Here is a 20,724-nt window from a genome sequence, read left to right on the forward strand (position 1 = left end):
ATGAGGAAGACAAAGCAGCTGAGGGCACAGATGGAAGCTAGTTGCCGCCTCCACCGACCAGTCAATTTGCAGGAAATATGGTCACAATCTGTTCCCGAGTTATGGTGTTAAATAATTTCCAGAAAAGTGATTTTTGCAGAACATCGTAATGTCACAGTGAAGCTGAACTAGAAACTTTTTTTGACAATAAATGTCAACACTTCATCATTTCCCTAACCCTAACCCTATTAGACATTTGTGTGAAATTTTTATCCTACTTATAAATTCTTGAGCTTTGGTCAGAATAGTTTGTTTGTTAGGGAAAGTTACCTTTGACCTTTGACCATAAAATTCAAATAATTTCATTCTTGAGCCCAAGTGATTGTTTGTGAAGAATCAGAAGGTAACCCATAGTGTTTATCCTCTAACACTCACATGTACCCATGTCTGCTAAAGAACTCCTGAAACAGGAAGTGCAGGCTTCCACTTCCTGTAAGGAAGGGATTAAGAGTTGTAACTAACGGCCTCGAAGCCTTCGTGAACACCTGCACACGGGAAAAGTCATTGTGTGTCAGTGCAAAACAGAGGTGACCACAAGGTCTTCTCACCGTTCTCAGACTGCCACCAGGACTTCTTGCGGTGAGGTTTGAAGGCAGTGATTACGTTCTCTATCCGGTGATTGATGGTGTTGTAGACGGGGTCATATGGCCGTCTGGAGTCGCAGTCGAAACACTTCTTCTCATCCTTCAGCAAGGCAGACAAAGGGTCAGTGCAACAAGGTCAAAGGTTGAGAGTTGAGGGGTCAGCGGGAAACACACAAGCACAGAGAGAACGTAGAGAAAGACAAAGAGAGGCAGGCACAAAACTTGTTCAGCTCACGGTCGCACACGTGCACTGACCTGAAGGTGACTGACAATGCAATACGGTTCTTTTCTCCTCATCCCGCACGTGGATGAGGCCTTCAGGTTCTTTTCTCGTCCAACCAGTAGGTCTCCTGTCGCCGGGTAGCAGCTGCCATGAGCACAGCCATGGCTGTGGTCCGGCTCCTGGGCAACAGCAGCAGCAGCCAGGGCTGCAGGGGGGGGGGACAGAGTTACAGTCATCAGAGAAAACCAGTCACACTACTAATATACTAATAGAAGCACCTATTCTCAAGTTTGAATTGACACATAAAATCGAGGTTGGAATAAATTCCCTTTTTTCTGTCCAAAAAAAGAATCCTATCAAAGAGGAAGAACGACTCAACAATGGGAGGTACTAAAGAAGAGTAAAGAACTAAGTTTGTGGGTGTCATTTAAAGAGTGAATCTTTGAGTGTTGCTCTTGGGTCTTAAAACATTTTGGTCACATTTTGATGGGATCTGTAACACTCTTCTGTGGAATAGAAAACGGCCGCATTAACACTTGCAAATGATGTCTCCACCACAAGGGCATGTCCCTGGTGTATACGACAATGGCGCCTCGTTTCTGCTCTACCTCTGATTCAATCATCCTCAGAGTTGTGATCTCATGCTGTTATGTTATGCAGACAAGATGTCTGGAATAAAAGCCTTCCAGGTATATAGGATTTATGCACTGTTTTAATGTATCCAGGAGAAAGCTCAAGTGAGGACAGCTGAAAGAGCAGTTTCTTTAGAAGGACTGGGTTGGGTTGAATAGCGTCAAAACTGCTGAAAAGCTTGTCTTGGCTGACCTCCACTAGTTAACCTTCTCACCTTGCTGCAGTGATGTACAGGTGTACTCTTGGACACTGTGACTTCACTACACATTTCACCCCACCGCACCCCTCTGTGATGCAAGGTGCAGTCAAACTACCGCTTTTCAACCCGGTGTAAAGTAACTCCTGAAGACGGTTGACGTTAAATGGTCAAACATTTGCAGACGGAGACCGGGATTTGTAAAAACTATCCAGGACATCTCCAGATTTAAAAATGTGATTGTTTTCAGTTTAAGATGCTATATTTTCCCCTTGAATCCCGTCAAAACGTCTAGACGTCAGCTCAGCGTCAACACAGACTGCTGGAAAGGATCTGAAGGAACATTAATGCATATGCTTTGGTATAATGTCCTAAACTTTTTAATCATACGCTGCCTATATGTGGTGACCCATTAATTACAGTGAAGTGTAGCACTTCAGTTGTGTTCCACAAAAGCATTGAGTTGACACGTTAGCCTGTTTTTAGATGACGTACAATGTTGTTGCTAAGAGGATCTTGCAAAAATTATTTGGTCGTCTGATTTAACAAAATGTACACCACCAACTTCTTTGACATGGTATCAATTAGTTTGGAGCCAGCTCAAAGTAACAGGTCCAGTAAACAACCGGTTGTCGGTCCATCCCCCGCCGAAATTAATAATTCTGAAAGGCTATTGATATGCCACTTTCTTCCATCTGAATGCAACAATTTTTCTGACCACTGAGAATTTGGATGGACTAGAGCATATCGATCAATAGCTTACTCAGTCAAACTGGGGGACTGAAGCCCTAATTATCATTTTTGTGGTCATAGAAAAGGGGATATTTTGGTAGAGCTATTGAATTTATAAAGGTCATGGGCAACATGAGAAGGGGGAAGGCTTAGTAAGCTGGAGGCTGACCACCCACTTCTACACGGATACTGATCGGTCAAGAGCCTCAATGTTGAGGCAACATCCAGTGGGAGGAGGATTAACTCAAGGAAACCCTGCAGGTTAACAGGCTCTGCTGTCCGCGGGGGTCCCAACAAACTGACCCGACAAGAGGCCCCTGGCTAAATCTGGAAACTGACCGATGCAGGTCATACTGAGGCCAGCTAACACCAGCAGTGGTTTGAAAATATAAGGTATCAAAAATGTGAATATTTATTTATAGCTCAAACTTCCAGATGACGTGACATGAAATAGAAGAAAAAGCTTGTTTTACCACGGATACATGCAGTGATAGACAGATAGTGCGACAGTCTGTCGGTGATAAAACGCCGGAGCCAGTCGGTGTGACAGAGTAGCTGTGCTATGTGTGGGAGCTAAAATAAACCTTATAAACTTTCATGACAACCTGCAGAAGCCACAATACATTCCACTGGACATACAGATGAGAATGTCTCCTCCTACACACCTCTGGGACCTGTGGTGTGTGTGTGTGTGTGTGTGTGTGTGTAGTTATGGTATGAGGACAGAGGGGATGCAGGGTTTAGGCAGTCAGTCTATGATCTGTGAACAACAGATGTTACTAATCCTTCCTCCATACTGTATGTGGACCTATATATGTGTCAACATGTAACATTCACCTAGAGTGAATCAAGTTCATAGGGTTTATATTCACATTGCCCATAAGATTAAATTCCTGCATCAGTCTGCTTTACATCATCAGTGTTAAACATTCACACCTACACAGCACAAAAACACACAGCTTCACTTGAGCAGACGGGAGCCAGGTGCGATGTCCGGGTCGTGCTTCTAGAACATCTCTTACAGTGGTGCCTCAGTTATTAATATTGTACAAAGAATAATGCAAATCCGTTATAAATCCTTTGCAACCATTCTCAGGTTGTCTCCCTCAGAGAGGCTCCTTTAGCACAAAGTAGAATTTTGTTTGCTCAATCTCAGTGTGATTATTTATTAATGATTTCTTCCCACAAAGAACAAAAACAAATCTGTGCCTATGTCTCACTGTACGCTCAAGACTGATACACATCCACATTACTTTGTCAATACATACCAGCAATATTCTAGACTATCAATAGGATAATGTTTTTCCAAAATGTCCTCCCTCATATAACTCTTAATTGTTTGAAAGCCTAAATTATGTCTCTCAGTCAACATCAGTTACTATTATAAATTATCAATCTCTTAAATAAAGTAAGCCTACTTAGAGTCAAAAAGAACCGCACACAATGGAAAAGAGGCACTGACTCACTCATCCTCAGTAAATATAATAACATAGATAAACTGTCACTGAACAAATCTTAACGTATTGAACCTGCCATGATGTCATCCTTCCCCATAAGTGTGTCTCTGCTGCCTACACACTGTCAAAGAGTGAGATTTCCTAATTTTTTTAATGCTGACAGACACGGAGAGAGTGTCAGCTGTACCTGCCAGAGCCTGGACGCTCTCAGGTCCACATCTACACTCACTGATTAAGGTCGACAGAGACATCGTATTATCACAGCCTGACACTGCTATGAGGTCATGACAGGAGGCCTGCTGGGAACTGTGCGGAGGAGGAGTTCACATGGACACACACACTAACACACTAACACACACACACACACTTGAGGAAACCTGTGTTTGCCTGGCATCTGGACAAGTCTGCAGGTTGGTGCCAGAAAAGTGAGTAACAAGTCGATCTAAGCACAAAGAGGCAGTAAGCGATTTTGGAGAGAATTTGATGCTCTCTATTTGTTGTTGTTGTAATTTTACTGCTCGGGCTGGGCCGCCAACCCGCAACCTCGGGTATGTGAGGCCGGTTTGCTAACCACGAGGCCAAAACACCTGAGTCGTTTTTTTTGTGTAAATTCAATTAACCGAGCCAGGGCTGAGCCAAAAAACCCAGATTTTTTTCCCTGCACACACAGAACCGACAGCTATTAGACCGTGAGGAAATATTATATTGTAAAAAAATTCTATTGAATTAAGTTTGTTTACTTCCCCTTGAACACAGTGCCGGTCAAAAACACACAACGACAGTACTACCCCTTCTCACTCCCACTTAACTGACACTCAAACCCAACAAGCACACAGCCTGGTACATGTGCTCCATTATTCAAGTGAATGTGAGCATCAAGTAAGCACTACTCGACTACACGAAATAGACCTGACAGAAGTACAAACACCATCTGAGCCGCTTGACATTCATCATTATCGGCACAGACAGCGACTGACATAATGGCCGGTGATAACATAGACCTGAGGTCGTTCCCTTATCTATTATCTAACTGTGAGAGGGAGAAAAAAATGGAGTGTGACAACACACAAACAGAGCAGGTCAGATAGCGGATCTGATGGGTGAGAGAGAAAAAGACGAGCAGACGCAGTACAGAGGCTTTTTAGGGAACACAGTGGGAAAACCCATGCAGACACAACTTGATATCTAATCTGCACTATTTGCACACAGTCAAAGGTGTGTGTGTGTGTGTGTGTGTGTGTGTGTGTGTGTGTGTGCGTGTGTGTGTGTGCGTGTGTGTGTGCGTGTGACGAAGTGGCGAAGCAGACGTTTGATGTGTTGTATAATCACTGGTTTTCTTGTTGTCTTTTATCTCTGTGTGTTTTCTGTCTGCACAGACATGGATGTCATGCATCATCGATTCATGCGTTTTCACCTTTTGTAATATTATTCTTCCTCTGTTTTGATGCTTACTATGGTGTGTGCAATAATCTGGAACAACGCCATCAGTCCAAATGTCTACGGTTAGCAATATAAACAATGTAGGTGATGATGCATTTCTTGTTATTGTCATGCTGAGGCTGTAACAAACAGGCCTGACAGGGTGACCCCAGAGGATTCATGGGTCATATGGCTGACGGTGATCAGATCACTGCTGCCTTGATGTAAACCAGGGAAGGAAGCAGAAGCCAGGGGAGGTAGGAAGGTATGAAAAGACATACTGTAAATGGAAAGTGGCATCTATCATTTGGTCAACACTTCACATTCAAGGCACTGTATCTTTTTGTGAGCGTGTATGTATGTGTAGTGTGACACCTGCAGCACTTGTGAGCAGCAGGTGAAGGATAAAAAGAGTGAAGAGAGATGAGAGGAAAGAGAACAACCAGTATAACCAGGAGCAGCGTAATGTCTTTTCTTCGGTCCATGTGCACAAAACAACTGAAAAACAAATGGATGGATTTTCAACAAACTCCGTGGGAGCGTTACTTGTGAGAGTATCTCGCAAATAATGGTTCACTTTGAGGCTTATCAGTCGAGGGGGGTTGGGAAAGATGACACACACACACACACAGTCAACTTACAGAGTAGGGCTGGTGTTGGGCTGAGGTCTGTTTGCCTGCTGAGAACTGAACGCTTGTCACATGAACGTGCTCAGCGAAAGCGGTATATATTGAGATTATGCTGAAAACTTTATGGATATATAAATGCGCCACTGACGTGGGCGGAAGTTCTCCCAGTGCTGCTAATGGTCAGTCTGACTGTAACAAAGAGATAGAGAGGCCGACAGCATCAGCGAGGCAAAAAGCGCTGAACACAGCTCTAAAATGAAGCAACTGTGAATAACACTGACAAAGATTATGAAAATATGGGAGGAAAAATATTATTTATATATAACATGTATAAAGATTAGCACTGTGGTTAAGTCATTTTTCAAGCAATAAATGTTTTCCAGGCGAATGATATGATTGATATACAATTTTTTATCAAAAATTAATCATGGGCTGAAAACATCTGTTATTTCCAGCCCTGTAGTTAAAATATAACAATACGAAACCTGAATTTTTTTTAACCTTCTTCCGGGCCTGTGCGTTTTTCTAGATGCCCTGAATCACTGTGGGCGAAAGGTGGGAAGGCAGTGGATGAGCTGAGGGGGACTTTTTGAACAAGCTTATGATACTCTCCCTCCATCTGAGGGTGAAAAGTTTTTAGGACAAAATGTGAGGTTGTGATATAGTTTCTTTCCCTTTTCCTTGCCTCTTTCTTTCCTGTCTTTCCCCATAAATGGAGAGGCGGGGAGGAATGTAGGCTGACAGCTGAGAGAAAAGCAGGGGGCGGTGGTGGTACTGCTAGTGTGTGTGTGTGTGTGTGTGTGTGTGTGTGTGCGTGTGCGTGTGTGTGTGTGTGTGGGGGGGTCTCACCTCACAAAATACTGCTGTTCATCCAGCCATTAACCTGTAACAGCATGCAATGCACTTTCACCCAGCACCACTTTTCAGCTTGCTCAGCCTCTTGCGGCCACACATCACACGAAGGTTGATTATTGCATTGCTTGTAGCATCACATGGGCAACAGTCGATTACAGCACAAAGACAGCTTTTTTTTCTCTGCGTCATATACAGTATGACTGTGGCAGCTGTTTGAGCCATCAAGTGGGTGACACCTGTCCACTGTTGTGAATCTATTCTGGGCTAACAGTAAAAAAAAGAAAGAAAAAAAGACATGATATCATTATGCTCATGCTGAAGGACAGTGAAATCGGAGTCTGAGCGTCTTCCACATGAGGCAATGCTTTCACTGTCAGAGGCAGTGATACAGAATGCACGGTGCAGCCTGCAGGGCGTCCCAGGTTTATTTCCACAAATGAATTACAGCCCTGCTCCCTTCCTCCCCCGGGTGGGGAGCTCTGCTTTTATCCCTGCCTTTCAACCCCACTTTTTTTCAAAGTACCTAAGATGCAATCACATGACAGACGAAAACCCGGTCGAGTCACTTTGTTCGCCAGGATAGGCACGGTGCAATTGAAGACTCCTACAGGACAGACTGTGTCGACGGCAGCTTGGGGATTTTTCCATGAAGTAACACATGTAGATTTCCCCTTTAAAATATATTGTCATTACACTGCCTAATGAGCGTGAAAAATGATGTCAAAGCAAAAATAAGCACAGCCACTCACTCAAGCTTTGGCTTTCTCCGCAGGCTTAGGCGATGAACATGGGACTACAGTAAGAAAAACCCGTACTTTATACTCTGTCTATTATTCAGTAACTTAGAGGGGGTTGTTCTTTTTACCAAGTGAGAATGTGTAGCTCAGTGTATTTGTCCGCTCCACAGACTGCAGCTTCAAGGCCAAGAGTGGGTGTATTATCATCTATCTTATTTCACAATGTGACAGATTGAATAAACTAAAAAAAGGCAAAATCACAGTACAAACACATTGTTTGAAAGGTTTTGTGCTGCTTGTTCAAGTAACTCATTGTGTACACTGTAATGTTGTAAGGGACAGACTTTTGATTGGCTATTACATTTTTAATTCAGTACTGTATGACATCGTTAGAGGCATAACTCTGCCACAAACACAATGTCCCACTGCCTGTTTCGTCAACCGGTAAGGACCGGCTGACTTTTAACCCAGGACTTTTCAGCTTTAGCCACAGTCTTTTTTTAAATGTCATCACACAGCACTGAGATTGCCATTTTTTGCTAGTTCACTCTCTTGCTGAGCGTCGGATTAGAGGATCGATGGCTGTTTCCCAGTTCCAAGTCTTGCAGTCTATGCTGTGTTTTGATGGATGCCTCAGAAATAGTGTGCAGGAAAATGAGAGTGGCATCAATCTTCTCATGGAACTCTTGGCAAGACAAAGCCAATAAGTGTGTTTAAGGAAATGTCAAACTATCGTGTTAAGGGGGATGGGGCTTAGTGAAGGGCCAATTAAGTAGCAATGGGAGATTTTGGTCTGATGTGTTGGACGGCACCACCACCACCATCAAATGACTCCCTTTCCTGCAGAGTTCAGAGACTCGCCGTGGCCCAACATCTTACAAAATGTTTTCCCCTTAATTTATCAGCCACTTGTGTCCTTGTGGGCCCACACAGTGGAACTAACTCCTCCAGCTCTACGTGTGTGTGTTGGGGGTGGACGGGAGCAGGGAGGTGGCATCGACATGACACATTCCACCGGTAGCAGCCGGAAAGACACAGTTTGCTGTCACATCGTCCAGCGCAAACAATGTCGGGAACCAAGCTTAACAAACAAACAGGCAGACAAGCAGGCGAGGACACCGTGGACACGTACTTAATCAAACAGGAAGCAATGCTGGGAGAACATGGAGAAAACACATTGCTGAGGATATTAAAATTGACTGCATGGTCAGATCCAGTCTGAGCTCGTCCAGGGCAGCGAGCAGACAAGAATAGCATCACTCTAACACAGGCAATGATCTGCGTGCCCGACCTGAGTGAGCGTGGGCTTGGAAGGCCGACAGCACAGATATGTTTAGCACTCACCATCAGGCAGCTGCTTTAAAACCCAGGCAGAGACAAGTGAACAGCCTTTTATTTTTAACTCCTCTCAGCTAACTAGTTTACATTCTCCCTCTCTGTGTCTCCATCCTCTCTTTGCTCAACACTTAGCTGATGGATGGTCAACTCCCACAGCCAAACATCCAGCTGTTCTCCTCCCTTCTTGCCTCTTTATTAGTCTCAGCTCTCGCTTCCCGTCTCTCTTCCCTTCTAATGTCTCCTCCCTCTGCAGCTCGGACTCCCCTCTCTGCCCTGCCATTCACCGTCTTCACTTCTTTCATCCTCCCTTCTTTAATCAAGCCCCAGGGCCTCCCTTATGAAAAAAACAAAAAAAGCTGAACCTCAATGGCACGTATCATTTGAGAAAATGAGGGGACGATGATTTCCAAAACAGTGCTGTCACTAGTGGTGTGAAAGGTGGTGACATAGCGAGAGGCCCACAGGGGGGCTCACAAAAATTCCTTTAGGATTATTGGTCCTCCTGGTCCACATGACATTTGGAGTCTGGAAAAAATAATTTTAACATTTGATGTATCAAAGGATTTGTGGGCTTTCCAATAAGCTCAAAATGTATACATAAACCACTGCGGTTTTCCAGGGAGTTCTGTAAATATGTTTTGCGGTGTGCCCCATGGTTCAGTCCTGGGCCCCATTGTCTTTTGTTTGTAAGTTGTACCATTTCATCTCTACAAAGATGAAACACAGTTCCATATACCGTGTCACCTGATGATGATCCGAATCTCTTGCAAAATTGCATTTTATAGAATAGCAATTGAAAGGTTCAAAATCTTCAGTTAAATACGACAGAACTCTTGTTTTAGTTTAAAGGCAACGGACCAAATCCGGCAAAGCACATTTTGCATCGAGCAAGAACATTACCAAAGTCCTATTATTTCTCTTTTTTGGACATCTATTACACTCAGCTTGATTACTGTTCATACTTCCTGAGAACATAAAGTATAGTCACATAACTGGTACCAAACACTGCAACAAGATGCCCCCCTCAAAGACAGAACTCAAAGCAGACACCCCCTGAATTAATATCTATCCACTGCCTGTATGTAACCTATAGAATGAATAGCTTTGAAGGTGTATCTCATCTCAGACTAGAGCCAACAGCAATAGAGCATTTAGTTTTAAAGTTCCCAGACTCTGGGAGAGTCTCCATATGGATTTTAAATGGATAACTCCCTTACATTTTTAAAGAAAACTTAAAATTCAACTTTTCAAACTTTTTTTAGCTCGAATCCTTTACTATATATCACCTCAGCCAGAGTATTGTTAAGCGTCTTCAGCTGTACGATAGATTTCATATTAATTAGAATTTTTTTGTCCCTGCACCATGTATGATCGAGGATGCAACCTGTAAAATAATTTGATCATTTTGTGACAATTCCATGATCAGTCTAGGCTCATTATATTTATTTTGCAATCAGAACAGTAAGATATGGATCCTATGTCTTTACGGATCTCTCACACACCATATAAACTTCAGGCTGTATGGAACTTGAGTTGGCAAAGTAAGCATATTATTATTTTCAGTATTCAATTTCCATGTACACGCTGAACAGGCTGTAAGACTGCTTGGTGTAGAACATTACATGGAGCATTTATACTTTGGTTTTCAAAGTTCTAACTTTACTATGTAAGTCCCGAAAGCCTTCCAGACATCATAAAAGTACATCAGCTGAGGTGGATGGGAATCCTGCCCATCCTGCGTCTGCCCGGCCTTCATTCCCACGTCTGAAGTTACTGAAGATTTACTGACATTCTCATAGAGATAAATGTCAAACAGCCTTTTCATTGTTTAATGAAACAAGACTTTTGTCAACGCAGACAAATGTATCACATTGTTTACGTCAGCGGTGTTATCGGTTATAGCAAAACAATGTTTTCCTCAAAAATCAACAATTCTAAGCCTCCTGATAGTTTAACATTTACCATTAGGGGAACACTGGAATAATTTATATGTTCTATTTTCCAAATTCTATTTTTGTTTTTCATATTCCTATTTCACTTTTTTCATGTTTTGTGACACTGTATTGAACATTTTGAAATATGTCCAATAAGGAAATATGAGTCCTCTGGCTTGTTAAATATTGAATTTATATATCAAATGACATGATTAGCATGGAATTTACATTTCAAAAAGCCAAAACCTACATTAATTTTCCATAGCCTATATATATTTGGGTTGCATTGATTCTACACTTTTTCTTTGCCTGACATGCTCCTTGACTCTCCCTCAGATGTTTCTGAGTGTGTCTGCGTGGCTCTCAGACAGACAGAGGGTTTCAGTGAGTGAGGCCAGACGCTGGCCATTACCCAGGCTCTTGTATTAACAAGGCATGGCACTGGGAGGCAGCTGGTCCCGCTGGAGGAGACATTGGCATTCCTGTCCCATCCTGGAGATGTCTGACTCACTCCGTTGTTGGAGAGGAAATATGACACAAGCCATCATGAGCAACAGGTGGACAGTGGAGAGCGGAGGTGGATGGGAATCCTGCCCATCCTGCGTCTGCCTGGCCTTCATTCCCACATGTCTGCAGTTACTGAAGATATACTGACATTCTCATAGAGATAAATGTCAAACAGCCTTTTCAATAGTCTCTCTGACCTTTGTGTTAACCCAGGGAAAACACATGCTTATGATCAGATGGTTCTACGTTTGTATCCTCATAACATCTTTTGGAAATTACAAATTGGAATTACAATGTTACAATTCAAAAGATATATTTCAAAATAGATTCATTTCAATAATAGCGAATAGTTATATTTGGCTGTATGACTCTGTTCTGGGACCACTATGCCCTTCCACATGCCTCCGTGGAAAGCCAGAGATAGGGAGAGCACATCTCCCTACCATTCCATGAGCTTTCATGGAATGTGAGGCAGGGATAGCAGCAGCCAACCCCCCCCCCCCCCCCCCCCCCAGTGCAGAACAGAGTAGGCATCAATGACAACACATGACATTGATTAAGTCAGGAAAAGGAGGTGCTGGGGAGGAGGTGGTTGCGAAGTGGCATGCAGCAGAGCAAGAAGAGTGGGACGGTTAAAGCAGCTTAAATAGAGCGCAAGATATAAGCTTTGTCAATTGAGGATCAGCTGAGCAGTCAGCTGATGTGGGCTGGCATAGAGATCTCTGCTGCCAGCTGATGGGCTGCATAGTGGTGGTGCTTGACCTCATGGCCTGCCTGAACTAACGCTATGCTCAATATGTCAACATACCATGAGGCTAACCTCAGTTCTCAAACGTCTGATGAGAGATCTATCCTTAAATGATGCTGATGGCGGGACCACCACAAACATACGATACAATAGTGCAGCAACAGCATCTAAATTTTACAAAGTGCAGTGGGAATTAGACGATTACAATGATCGTATCTGTGAGATTCTCCTCTGACCCCAGTTACCGGCCACAAAGTCTCTGCCATGTTGCCTGAAGCTGAATCAATCTGCCTCACCAAACAAGAGGCACACATGGCCAGCAGATGTTGGCTGCAGCCTGTCGGCCGACCAGCTTGTCCATCGGTCACTCGGCCGTGCAGAGTGAGCTGCCGTGGGTTTGGTTAGTGATTACGGCGTTGTGTGTGTTTGCCCCGGTGCTCAGCAGCTGCTCTGGGAGACCAGCGAGCGCTGAGAGCAGTGCAGATGTGTTCGCTGTGGCTGCTAATCAGAGCCTCTGGTGAAGAAAATCTGCCTTCGCTTAGAGAAAACTGCGGCACACGTGGGACTTGTCAGTAGTCGCGGGCGAGGTCCGCGGTGTGTTTGTATGTGTGCTACTGTGACCTGCAAAATGTTAAACATTAAGATAATCTTGCTTATGCAAACCTTTGTGCAGAATTACAAAGTCTTGTGCCTGTGTTTTATATACTGCACACCGAATATTTGTGCTCTCGTGCTCATGTGCATTTGTGGGGTCATTAGTGTAATTTAAGTGTAAATTGCCATCCTGTGTATGATTAAGAATGCACAGGGGAGAACTGTACGTGTGCTTGTGTGTGAGGTCTAATGACCTTGTGTTTCCTCTGATGGAGGTGAGAGGTTAAAGAGAGCGGGAGAACAACTAATCTGCCAAATGCCAATGTAGAATTTCCTGGAAATTATTTCTTTGCATTCTGAAAATGAATTAGCAGACTCTTATGATTTAAAGATTATGAATAGCAGATACATTTAAAATAAAACCATGAAAATATATATATATGTATATATATGTCTGTGTGTGTGTGTGTGTGTGTGTGTGTGTGTGTGTGTGTGTGTGTGTGTGTGGAATTACAGGGCTACAAGCTGACACCACATCAAAGTGAGTAGTGGTCAGCCTGTCTTCCCAAATCTGAGTCTGATATATTTCAAGAAAATAAGGATCGCAGATCGCTTGATAATTCCTTTCTTCCTCCATTCCTTGCTTGGTCTCTGATTTCATCCTCTTCCCCTTCCTTCCGTCCTTCCTTTTTTTCATTCCTTCCTTCCTTTGTAATTGCTCCTTGTCTGCTATTAGATAATAATTGTAGAGATGTCTGAGTGGTTGTTGTTGTTGTTTTAAACACAAAGCTGCACAACACAATCTGTTATGATCCAGGTATTAGACTGTCCCTGTGGCCTGCAGCAATGTAAGAATCTAAAAACAAAGTGGCAGAGGTAAAGAGTGTGGACATGAGACACGTCTCTCCAGAGTCCAGCAGCGTTTGTTACTCATGTCATGACTGCAAAACAACAAATCATTGGTAAATTATTTCAGAATTCTTTCCCTCCTGTATGTTCTCTTCTCTTGACGTTCTGACAAAATCATTGACCACAAAAATGTAAGTGGTAAAAATGAACCTTCACAAAGTCTCACTAATTTGGTCTGTGTTGTGAAACCCAAACACAGAACAGAAAATAAAAACCATTGTTTAATGATTTGCTCCTGGGACCCAGACGAATTCCAGGAGCTCATTTCATTGGCTCTGCCAGACTCGGTGTGGATCGCCTCCATTGGGAAGTGATTTCCCCCCGGCAGAAAACTTGCCGGTCCAATCACAACAGTTTATACCGTGACGCGGAGAGAAGTGACTTTTGTAAACAACCAAGATGGCTGTCGCTGATAAACGGGCATTTGACTAAAGTACCCAATATTTCCAAATTTCTCCCACAAAGACTGCAACACGGGTTCACAGACATTGTGGAATCATCATCACAGGCATCTCCTGTCTGCTCTAGTCTGTTGACATGGTCACGTCGAAGAACAGACGTCACACGATTCGTTGCTCCCACTGGTTGTAGGTCTATCAGCTTGCGTCCAGATGCATTTTGCCCTGCGTCAGTTGGGAACGCCTATCGAAAATGAACAGAGGTCCCAGAGTAATACGCATTTGAGTATTAGTCTGGCTACGCCGAGCTACTTTTTCCTAGACTGCCATGTCCAAATGTCTTCAGTGGAACAGGCCTACTGCTGTGATTGTTTCTGGGTGTATTTCATCAGGGGATATAAAGATGGCGGCTAAATCGTGCTGCTTGAGGACTGCACTGTTTGTCACAGTCGTATCACAAGTTACTGTCTTCACTGTAGCACCGTTCACCTCCTCACTGTCAGCACCACGGCAGCTCCATTCAGATCCACCATTGTTTTTTAATGTGACCAGCTCCGTTTCATATTCCTCCTCCTGCCCCTTCATCCTGCCCCTCAAGTCCTCCTCCTCTTCCTCCTCCTCCTCCTTTATCTCCAAATCCTCTTTTCATCCAGTAAAGCCCCTGCCAACAGGACGGGGAAACCTAGCTCACCGTCCTTTCATGTAAACAAACCTGTTCCTTCTCTCTATCCCCCCACCCTGTCTCCCCCCGCCTGAAGTCTTTCTCTACCTCTTTTCTCTTTGTCCTGACTCTGCCCAACCCCTTCTCTTTTTTTGGCCTCTCTCCCTCCGTCTCTCTCTCCCTCTCTCCCGCGCTCTCTCCCCCTCTCCAGTGCTGGTGGTTAGTAGGCTTTACCGCACCATTGTTCTGGTATCTGCACATTTCCGGAGGCTGGCACTCACAAAGGCTTGGGGAACACACTGTCTCACTCTCTCTCTCTCACACACACACACACACACACACACACACACACACACACACACACACACACACACACACACACACACACACACACACACACACACACACACACACCAGCAAGAAAGGTGAATTACAGAGGAATTATGTTGCATCGTGCCCCGATCTTCTTTCATGATAAGTTTTCTTTCCTTTCTTCCTTCCAACTTCCTTCCTTCCTTCCTACAGAACGGTAGTGAGTCTGTCCCTCCCTCAGCTGAACACAATCACTCAATGAAAAGTAACTGGCTACATAGCACACATGTCCTTACTGAGAATTAAGGGATCCCTTGCAAAAAAATTATAAGAGTCAACAGGTACAATACCCTTTAACCTGATATTAGAAAAAAATCACATTTATTTAAGAGAATCTCTGCAGATGCATGTACACACACACACACACACACACACACACACACACACACACACACACACACACACACACACACACACACACACACACACACACACACACACACACACACACACACACACAGGTTCTCCTTCCACCCCCACGCCAGGAAAAGAGAAAAGAAATAGAAAGTGAAAAGAGAAAGACTCCTGTCTGTGGAGGCACTGCTGCTTCTTTTGTCACTGTGATCAGCTTGAATCCTTTCACTCTCTCTCACACACACAGACACACACACACACACACACACACACACACACATATACCCACACACACACACACACACACACGCGCACACACACACACCAATTAACCCCGTCTCTGACCCGGGGGTTTGGACCCTTGACCTTGCAGCTCGTCCTCAGAGGCGTCCGGAGTCTGAACAGACAGCTCTCTATCTCTATAATGACAGTGTGTGAGCTTTTTTAATCACAATTCACAATCTGATTCTGATGCACTTGTTCACCTTTCCATTCTAAAACACGTCCACGTCTCCTACTTCTTCCTCTGCCTTTACTCTCTCAGCTGATCCTATCACTCTCCTCTTTTCCTTCCTAGACTTTAATTCCTCAAGGATGTTCTTTTGCATCTCTGCCCTTCAACTCTGAGACCCTTAACTTCTATGGTAATAAGCTTGGTAAATATGGTAATGCAGAGAGCGTTCTGGTGTGTCGGCGTCAGTTTAGTGGTGGGGTTTATTTGCCACCGTGAGTTCATTTCAAACAGGGGCGAGTGAAACTGAGCGGCTCTTGGTGGTCATGTCAGAGCAGATCACGTCAGTGTGCAACCTTTGTACTGCCGGGGGCAGAGTGAAGGTGTCGTGCTACCCAGCGTCCAAAAAAATACCTGCTGCTACAGCTTCGTCCCGGCCAAGAGATTGAATCACAGACCAAGGACCGCGTTCCCATACTCTCACTCCCTCCATCCTGTCCTCGACTCACTGCTCACTGCCACATAAATGTGCCCAAGAGAAAAGGTAACGTAATAAATAAATAAATAAATAAAATCATATGACCTTTTCATGCTGGGCCCAGCCCACTCCAAACCAGTGTGAAGACAAAACACAATACACACACCAGAACATAAATCTCTCGTATGAAAAGACCCATAAAAATGTTTTTACTTTTTAGCATAAGATGAAGGATCTCATCAATCATTTCTCACTGTATAATTCAACTAATTCCTTATGAAATGGCAGATGTGACTTTGCCTCTCCCTCCTCCTGCACTGAAGCTCCTTCTGATGTATTCCTGATTTTGTTTAAAAAAAATAAGAAGAAAGAATAAAAACTACCTCCAAGCTTTGTCAGGCGTCATAAAGAGCTGCATATGGGATCGGAGGCGACGTCGAGGGGGACACCTTGGGTGGTAACAGCAGGCCACTGACAGACTTTAACTGGGGCAATGAGCCCATTGTCTTCTAGCTGCAGGGAACAAATGTATTAGGATGCGTTTTTATTGAGCTTATCTTGAGCTCACTGATAACAGTGAGTGCACCTCAGCTCCCGAGTGTTGCAGGTGTCACACAGCAAAGCTGAGGCTTGATGGAAAGATATTTTCTGAGCTTTTCAGTCGTTTTCTAACTAAATGAGATGGTGTTTTAATGCAACGGACCTCGTGAAGATACTGTAGAGGATATGTGTCAGTTTAAATCTTATGTATTTACCAGCGTCCCTTTATTTCTGTCACACACGCAGCATTGGACACGCATACGCATCCCGAGGGGTCTTGAGCAGTGCTGTAGGTAGGGACGGGGTGGGTGTCTCTTTTTTGCGGATTCAGCTGGGCTGTTTTAGGAGGACCATAAACAGAGACACCACCACCCGCAGGGAGAGAGACAGACAGACAGACAGACAGACAGACAGACAGGTAGAGAGAGACAGGGTCGACCCCAGAGAGCAGGAGGTCACAGAGGGGCCCCTAAAAAAGAAACACCAGCTATCTTATCTCTGCACAGGGAGAGACACAAGGAGCCGACACTCCCACTGGCCTCACATCCGCCACGTTCAGGCTACTGGTGTCTGCACAGTGTTAAACCTTGCGCATGCGGCTACTGTACATTCATAGTGATGGAAAGTGAAGGTGACCGATTGAGACACAAAATAATAACTGTCTTTTTTATTCACTTGGCCTTGCTCTCAAATTAACTTTTTCTTTACGCTGGAGATAACAAATGGTAAATGGACTATTTTTTTAAATAGTGCTTTTCTAGTCTTATTGACCACTCAAAGCACTTTACAGGACAAGTCACATTCACCCATAATTTATACAGCACTGCTATATACCATGCTTTTGCTGTCACATTCACTCACATTCCAACACTGTCGGAAGAGCCGTCAGAAGCAATTCAGGGTCAAGGGTCTTGCCCAAGGACACATCGGTATGGGGCGGAAGCTGGGATCGAACCGCCAACCTTCGGGTTAGAGGACGACCGACTCCAATGCCATAGTCGGTGAAACCATGACATGGGTACGAACGAAGCACAATTTTGTATATTGAAAAAACACTTATTTTGATTAAGATTCACTTAGGGAATAGATGTGAATAGAGAGAGCAAAAGGTATTCTTTCTTTTTTTATCCTCAAAACAAGTGCAGGTTGCTCCAGTGGGATGAGATAAGACCTCGCTGGGATCCCTTGGATCTTCCACTCATGAGGCTGAGATCAGAGAAAAGCCCAGTGACCTGGGCTGAAGCACTTCTGAGGATTTGTTACGGAAGAGGAAAACATGGAGCGACTTCAAAGAGTCCAGCGAGGTGTCCACTCACCGAGGAGCGTGAGCAGTGGGGCCCGCATCTCCGAGCGCGCGCGCATCCACCGCCGGGGCAGCAGCCGGGCCAACCTGCGGCAGCAAGACAGTGTGTGTGTGTGTGTGTGTGTTCAAGCGGGTTCAAACATTGTCTCATATGAGAAGGCACTGGCATATATATATATTATTTTTTTTAAATAATAAATCATTTCAAGTGATGGAAAAGTTGTGTGGTCCCTGTAGAAAAGTGCAAACTGCAGGTGAAGTGAATTAAGTCGCACTTCTTTTTACACGTGTATGTTCTCATGCTGCAGGTCAATGCTTCAGAGGCGACACATGGCTCTGTTATATTAAAATTCATATTCCGTCGCCCCAGTGATTTGGTTTAGATCTTCTGTGCTGTTTATGAACAGATTCATATTTTAAAATGAAAACATCAGTCCCCTCAGACGGGACTCGTTAAAACGGTCCAGTGTGTCGCTTGTTTCCCTTCTCAGAGAGTCACTCACCACTTTTCGGTCCTGTTGCCGGTGTCCGGTCCTGTCTCCGACGAGCGCTCGTGTTCCTGGTGTCCGGTCCTGTCTCCGTGTGTGTGTCCGGCTTCTGTGTTGTTGTGTATCTGCGTCTCTCTCCCTCCTGCTCCACTTGCTGCGGAGCTGCCGGACACAGAAGCGGCGGAGCTGGGCAGCGTTCCCTCCGATGAGGGGTTCTCCACTCCTGCGCACCCCCTCCGCGGAAAAAACCCGAGCTGGAGTCCCGGAGCGGAGCGGGACCAGCGGCGCCGCCGCGGCTGACGACGAGGTGGTCGCCGGTTCGAATCCCAGCCCTTGTGGGCGGTTGACTAACGAAGAAGTGAGCAGGAACATACAATCTCATCCATTCGAAACAATGCTCTCGCCCTCAACTAAAGACAGTTTAATTTTTCTATGAGCCTCCACCTAACAGTAGAGCCCATTGATCACTCTGAATAGATCAGTATCCATTAAAAATATATGAATTAATGAATACAACATTTTAATGAACACTTTGTAAAACTATGGCAACAAAACCTCGGACATACAAACATACTGCCTGAAATGAACATGAAACATTTCAAAATTAATAATAATAATAATAATAATAATAATAATAATAATAGTAAGTAACAATAATTATTGACAACAACTTTTTTGACAAAGCCCTCAGTGATCAGAGTTAATGTTCAAAGCTGTTACTGTGTTTCAAAAGAAAAACGTAAATAATACACGTTTCATCATTGATGGGCATTTACATGATTCTGTTGGTTATTTACTGGCTGCAGACAAGATGGCAGACATCGACCACAATGACCACTTGGCTCTTCTCCCCAGCTGGTCCTGATTAACATTAACGGATGACTCATGTTCTACTCACGTGTCATACTGATTCATTTAATCATTCGCACCTGCGCGTCTCTTCCCACTGTGACGTACCAACATGGCTGCCCTGAAACAGACCTGTATCTTAGCTTCACGTTTCCCATGTAAAGCTACTGCCACTTATATATTATTGTGAAATGACATAAACCACAGACCACAGACAGTACGTTCAGTTTTAATACTGTGAGCTAGCAGTATATATATATATATATATATATATATATATATATATATATATATATATATATATATATATATATATATATACTGCTAGCTAGCTATATAATGATATCTGTTAATACAGTCACTGTTTAGTTATGTTGTAAAAAAAATTATATATATATATATATATTTATTTATTATTTTTTTTACAACATAACTAAACAGTGACTGCATTAACAGATATCGTTACATCCAAGTGTTTAAGTAACTCGTCTCCTCCGACAGGTTTTCCTCTGCTATCCCGGCCCATGTTTTCCGACCAGCCCCGGTCCCTGTGCGCTGTACACTGCTGACACGGGGCAGGAATGCGCGCTCCCTACTGGACGGATTAGATTCCCTTTGATTGCACCCGGAGCCCGTGCCCGCGCACAGGGTCGTCGCCCCCCCCCCCCCTCAGTTTCATCCCACAGGTGTTTGGGACGGTTTCTTCTTTCAGGACTTACAGTAAGTCATTCATGGGAAACAAAAGGTCAGGTCTATTTTCAGGGTTGGAGAAAAAAAGAAGGACCATCACGTAGCTCATGTATTTTGATCCAGTGAATTCTTCCTCTATGTGTGCGTTCGTTACACACGTGTACAGGTGCCGTCCTTTTATATTTTACTCTCCTTAACACCGAGTCAGATGTGTACAGGTGTTTGTGCAGGGCACACTGTGTCTGCTGTAAATCTCTGTCGTATTACACACATTCCCCTGTGCTGCTGGAGGACAGCCTCTCTTTGTTAAGAGCCTGCGACCCAGTGCCAGGAAACCTGCAGAGAGCAGCAGGGGAATGAGTTGACGTGCAGGCACAGATCAGCAGCAGTTGACTGGTAAACCCCCCCCCCCCCCCCCCCCCCCCCCAAAAAAAGGAGCCTGTGGTTGAACAGAGCTCATGGTCAAAATTTCAGCAATGATTTCCCCTGAACTCCCACATTGTGTTTTCAGGAGCTCTCAATCGACGTGTGCTCAGGGTGATGCTGTTAGCTCAGCAACCTGGGAAGTACTGTTCACATTTACACGACTTAATTAAAAGGCAAATA

General features: G+C 44.2%; 1 protein-coding gene across 2 annotated transcripts in view; it reads right to left on the minus strand.

Moving 5' to 3' along the window:
* Nucleotides 1-18,903, minus strand: part of lamb2 (laminin, beta 2 (laminin S)) — a 45,006-nt gene extending 26,103 nt beyond the window's left edge. Inside the window, exons 1-4 of one of the 2 annotated variants that reach the window (XM_035643852.2) lie at nucleotides 18,595-18,903; nucleotides 18,105-18,178; nucleotides 879-1,051; nucleotides 588-723 (exon numbers count right to left, since the gene is read on the minus strand). In XM_035643852.2, coding sequence (XP_035499745.1) covers nucleotides 588-723; nucleotides 879-1,051; nucleotides 18,105-18,150 — 355 coding nt within the window. In that variant the 5' untranslated portion in view covers nucleotides 18,151-18,178; nucleotides 18,595-18,903. Of the gene's footprint in view, nucleotides 1-587; nucleotides 724-878; nucleotides 1,052-7,516; nucleotides 7,596-18,104; nucleotides 18,179-18,594 lie in introns of those variants that run through there. The other variant, XM_035643853.2, reaches the window with a different exon arrangement.
* Between the last annotated feature and the right edge of the window lie 1,821 nt (nucleotides 18,904-20,724).

Source organism: Scophthalmus maximus, chromosome 3 (genome assembly GCF_022379125.1).
Source record: "Scophthalmus maximus strain ysfricsl-2021 chromosome 3, ASM2237912v1, whole genome shotgun sequence".
NCBI classification, from domain to species: Eukaryota; Metazoa; Chordata; class Actinopteri; order Pleuronectiformes; family Scophthalmidae; genus Scophthalmus; species Scophthalmus maximus.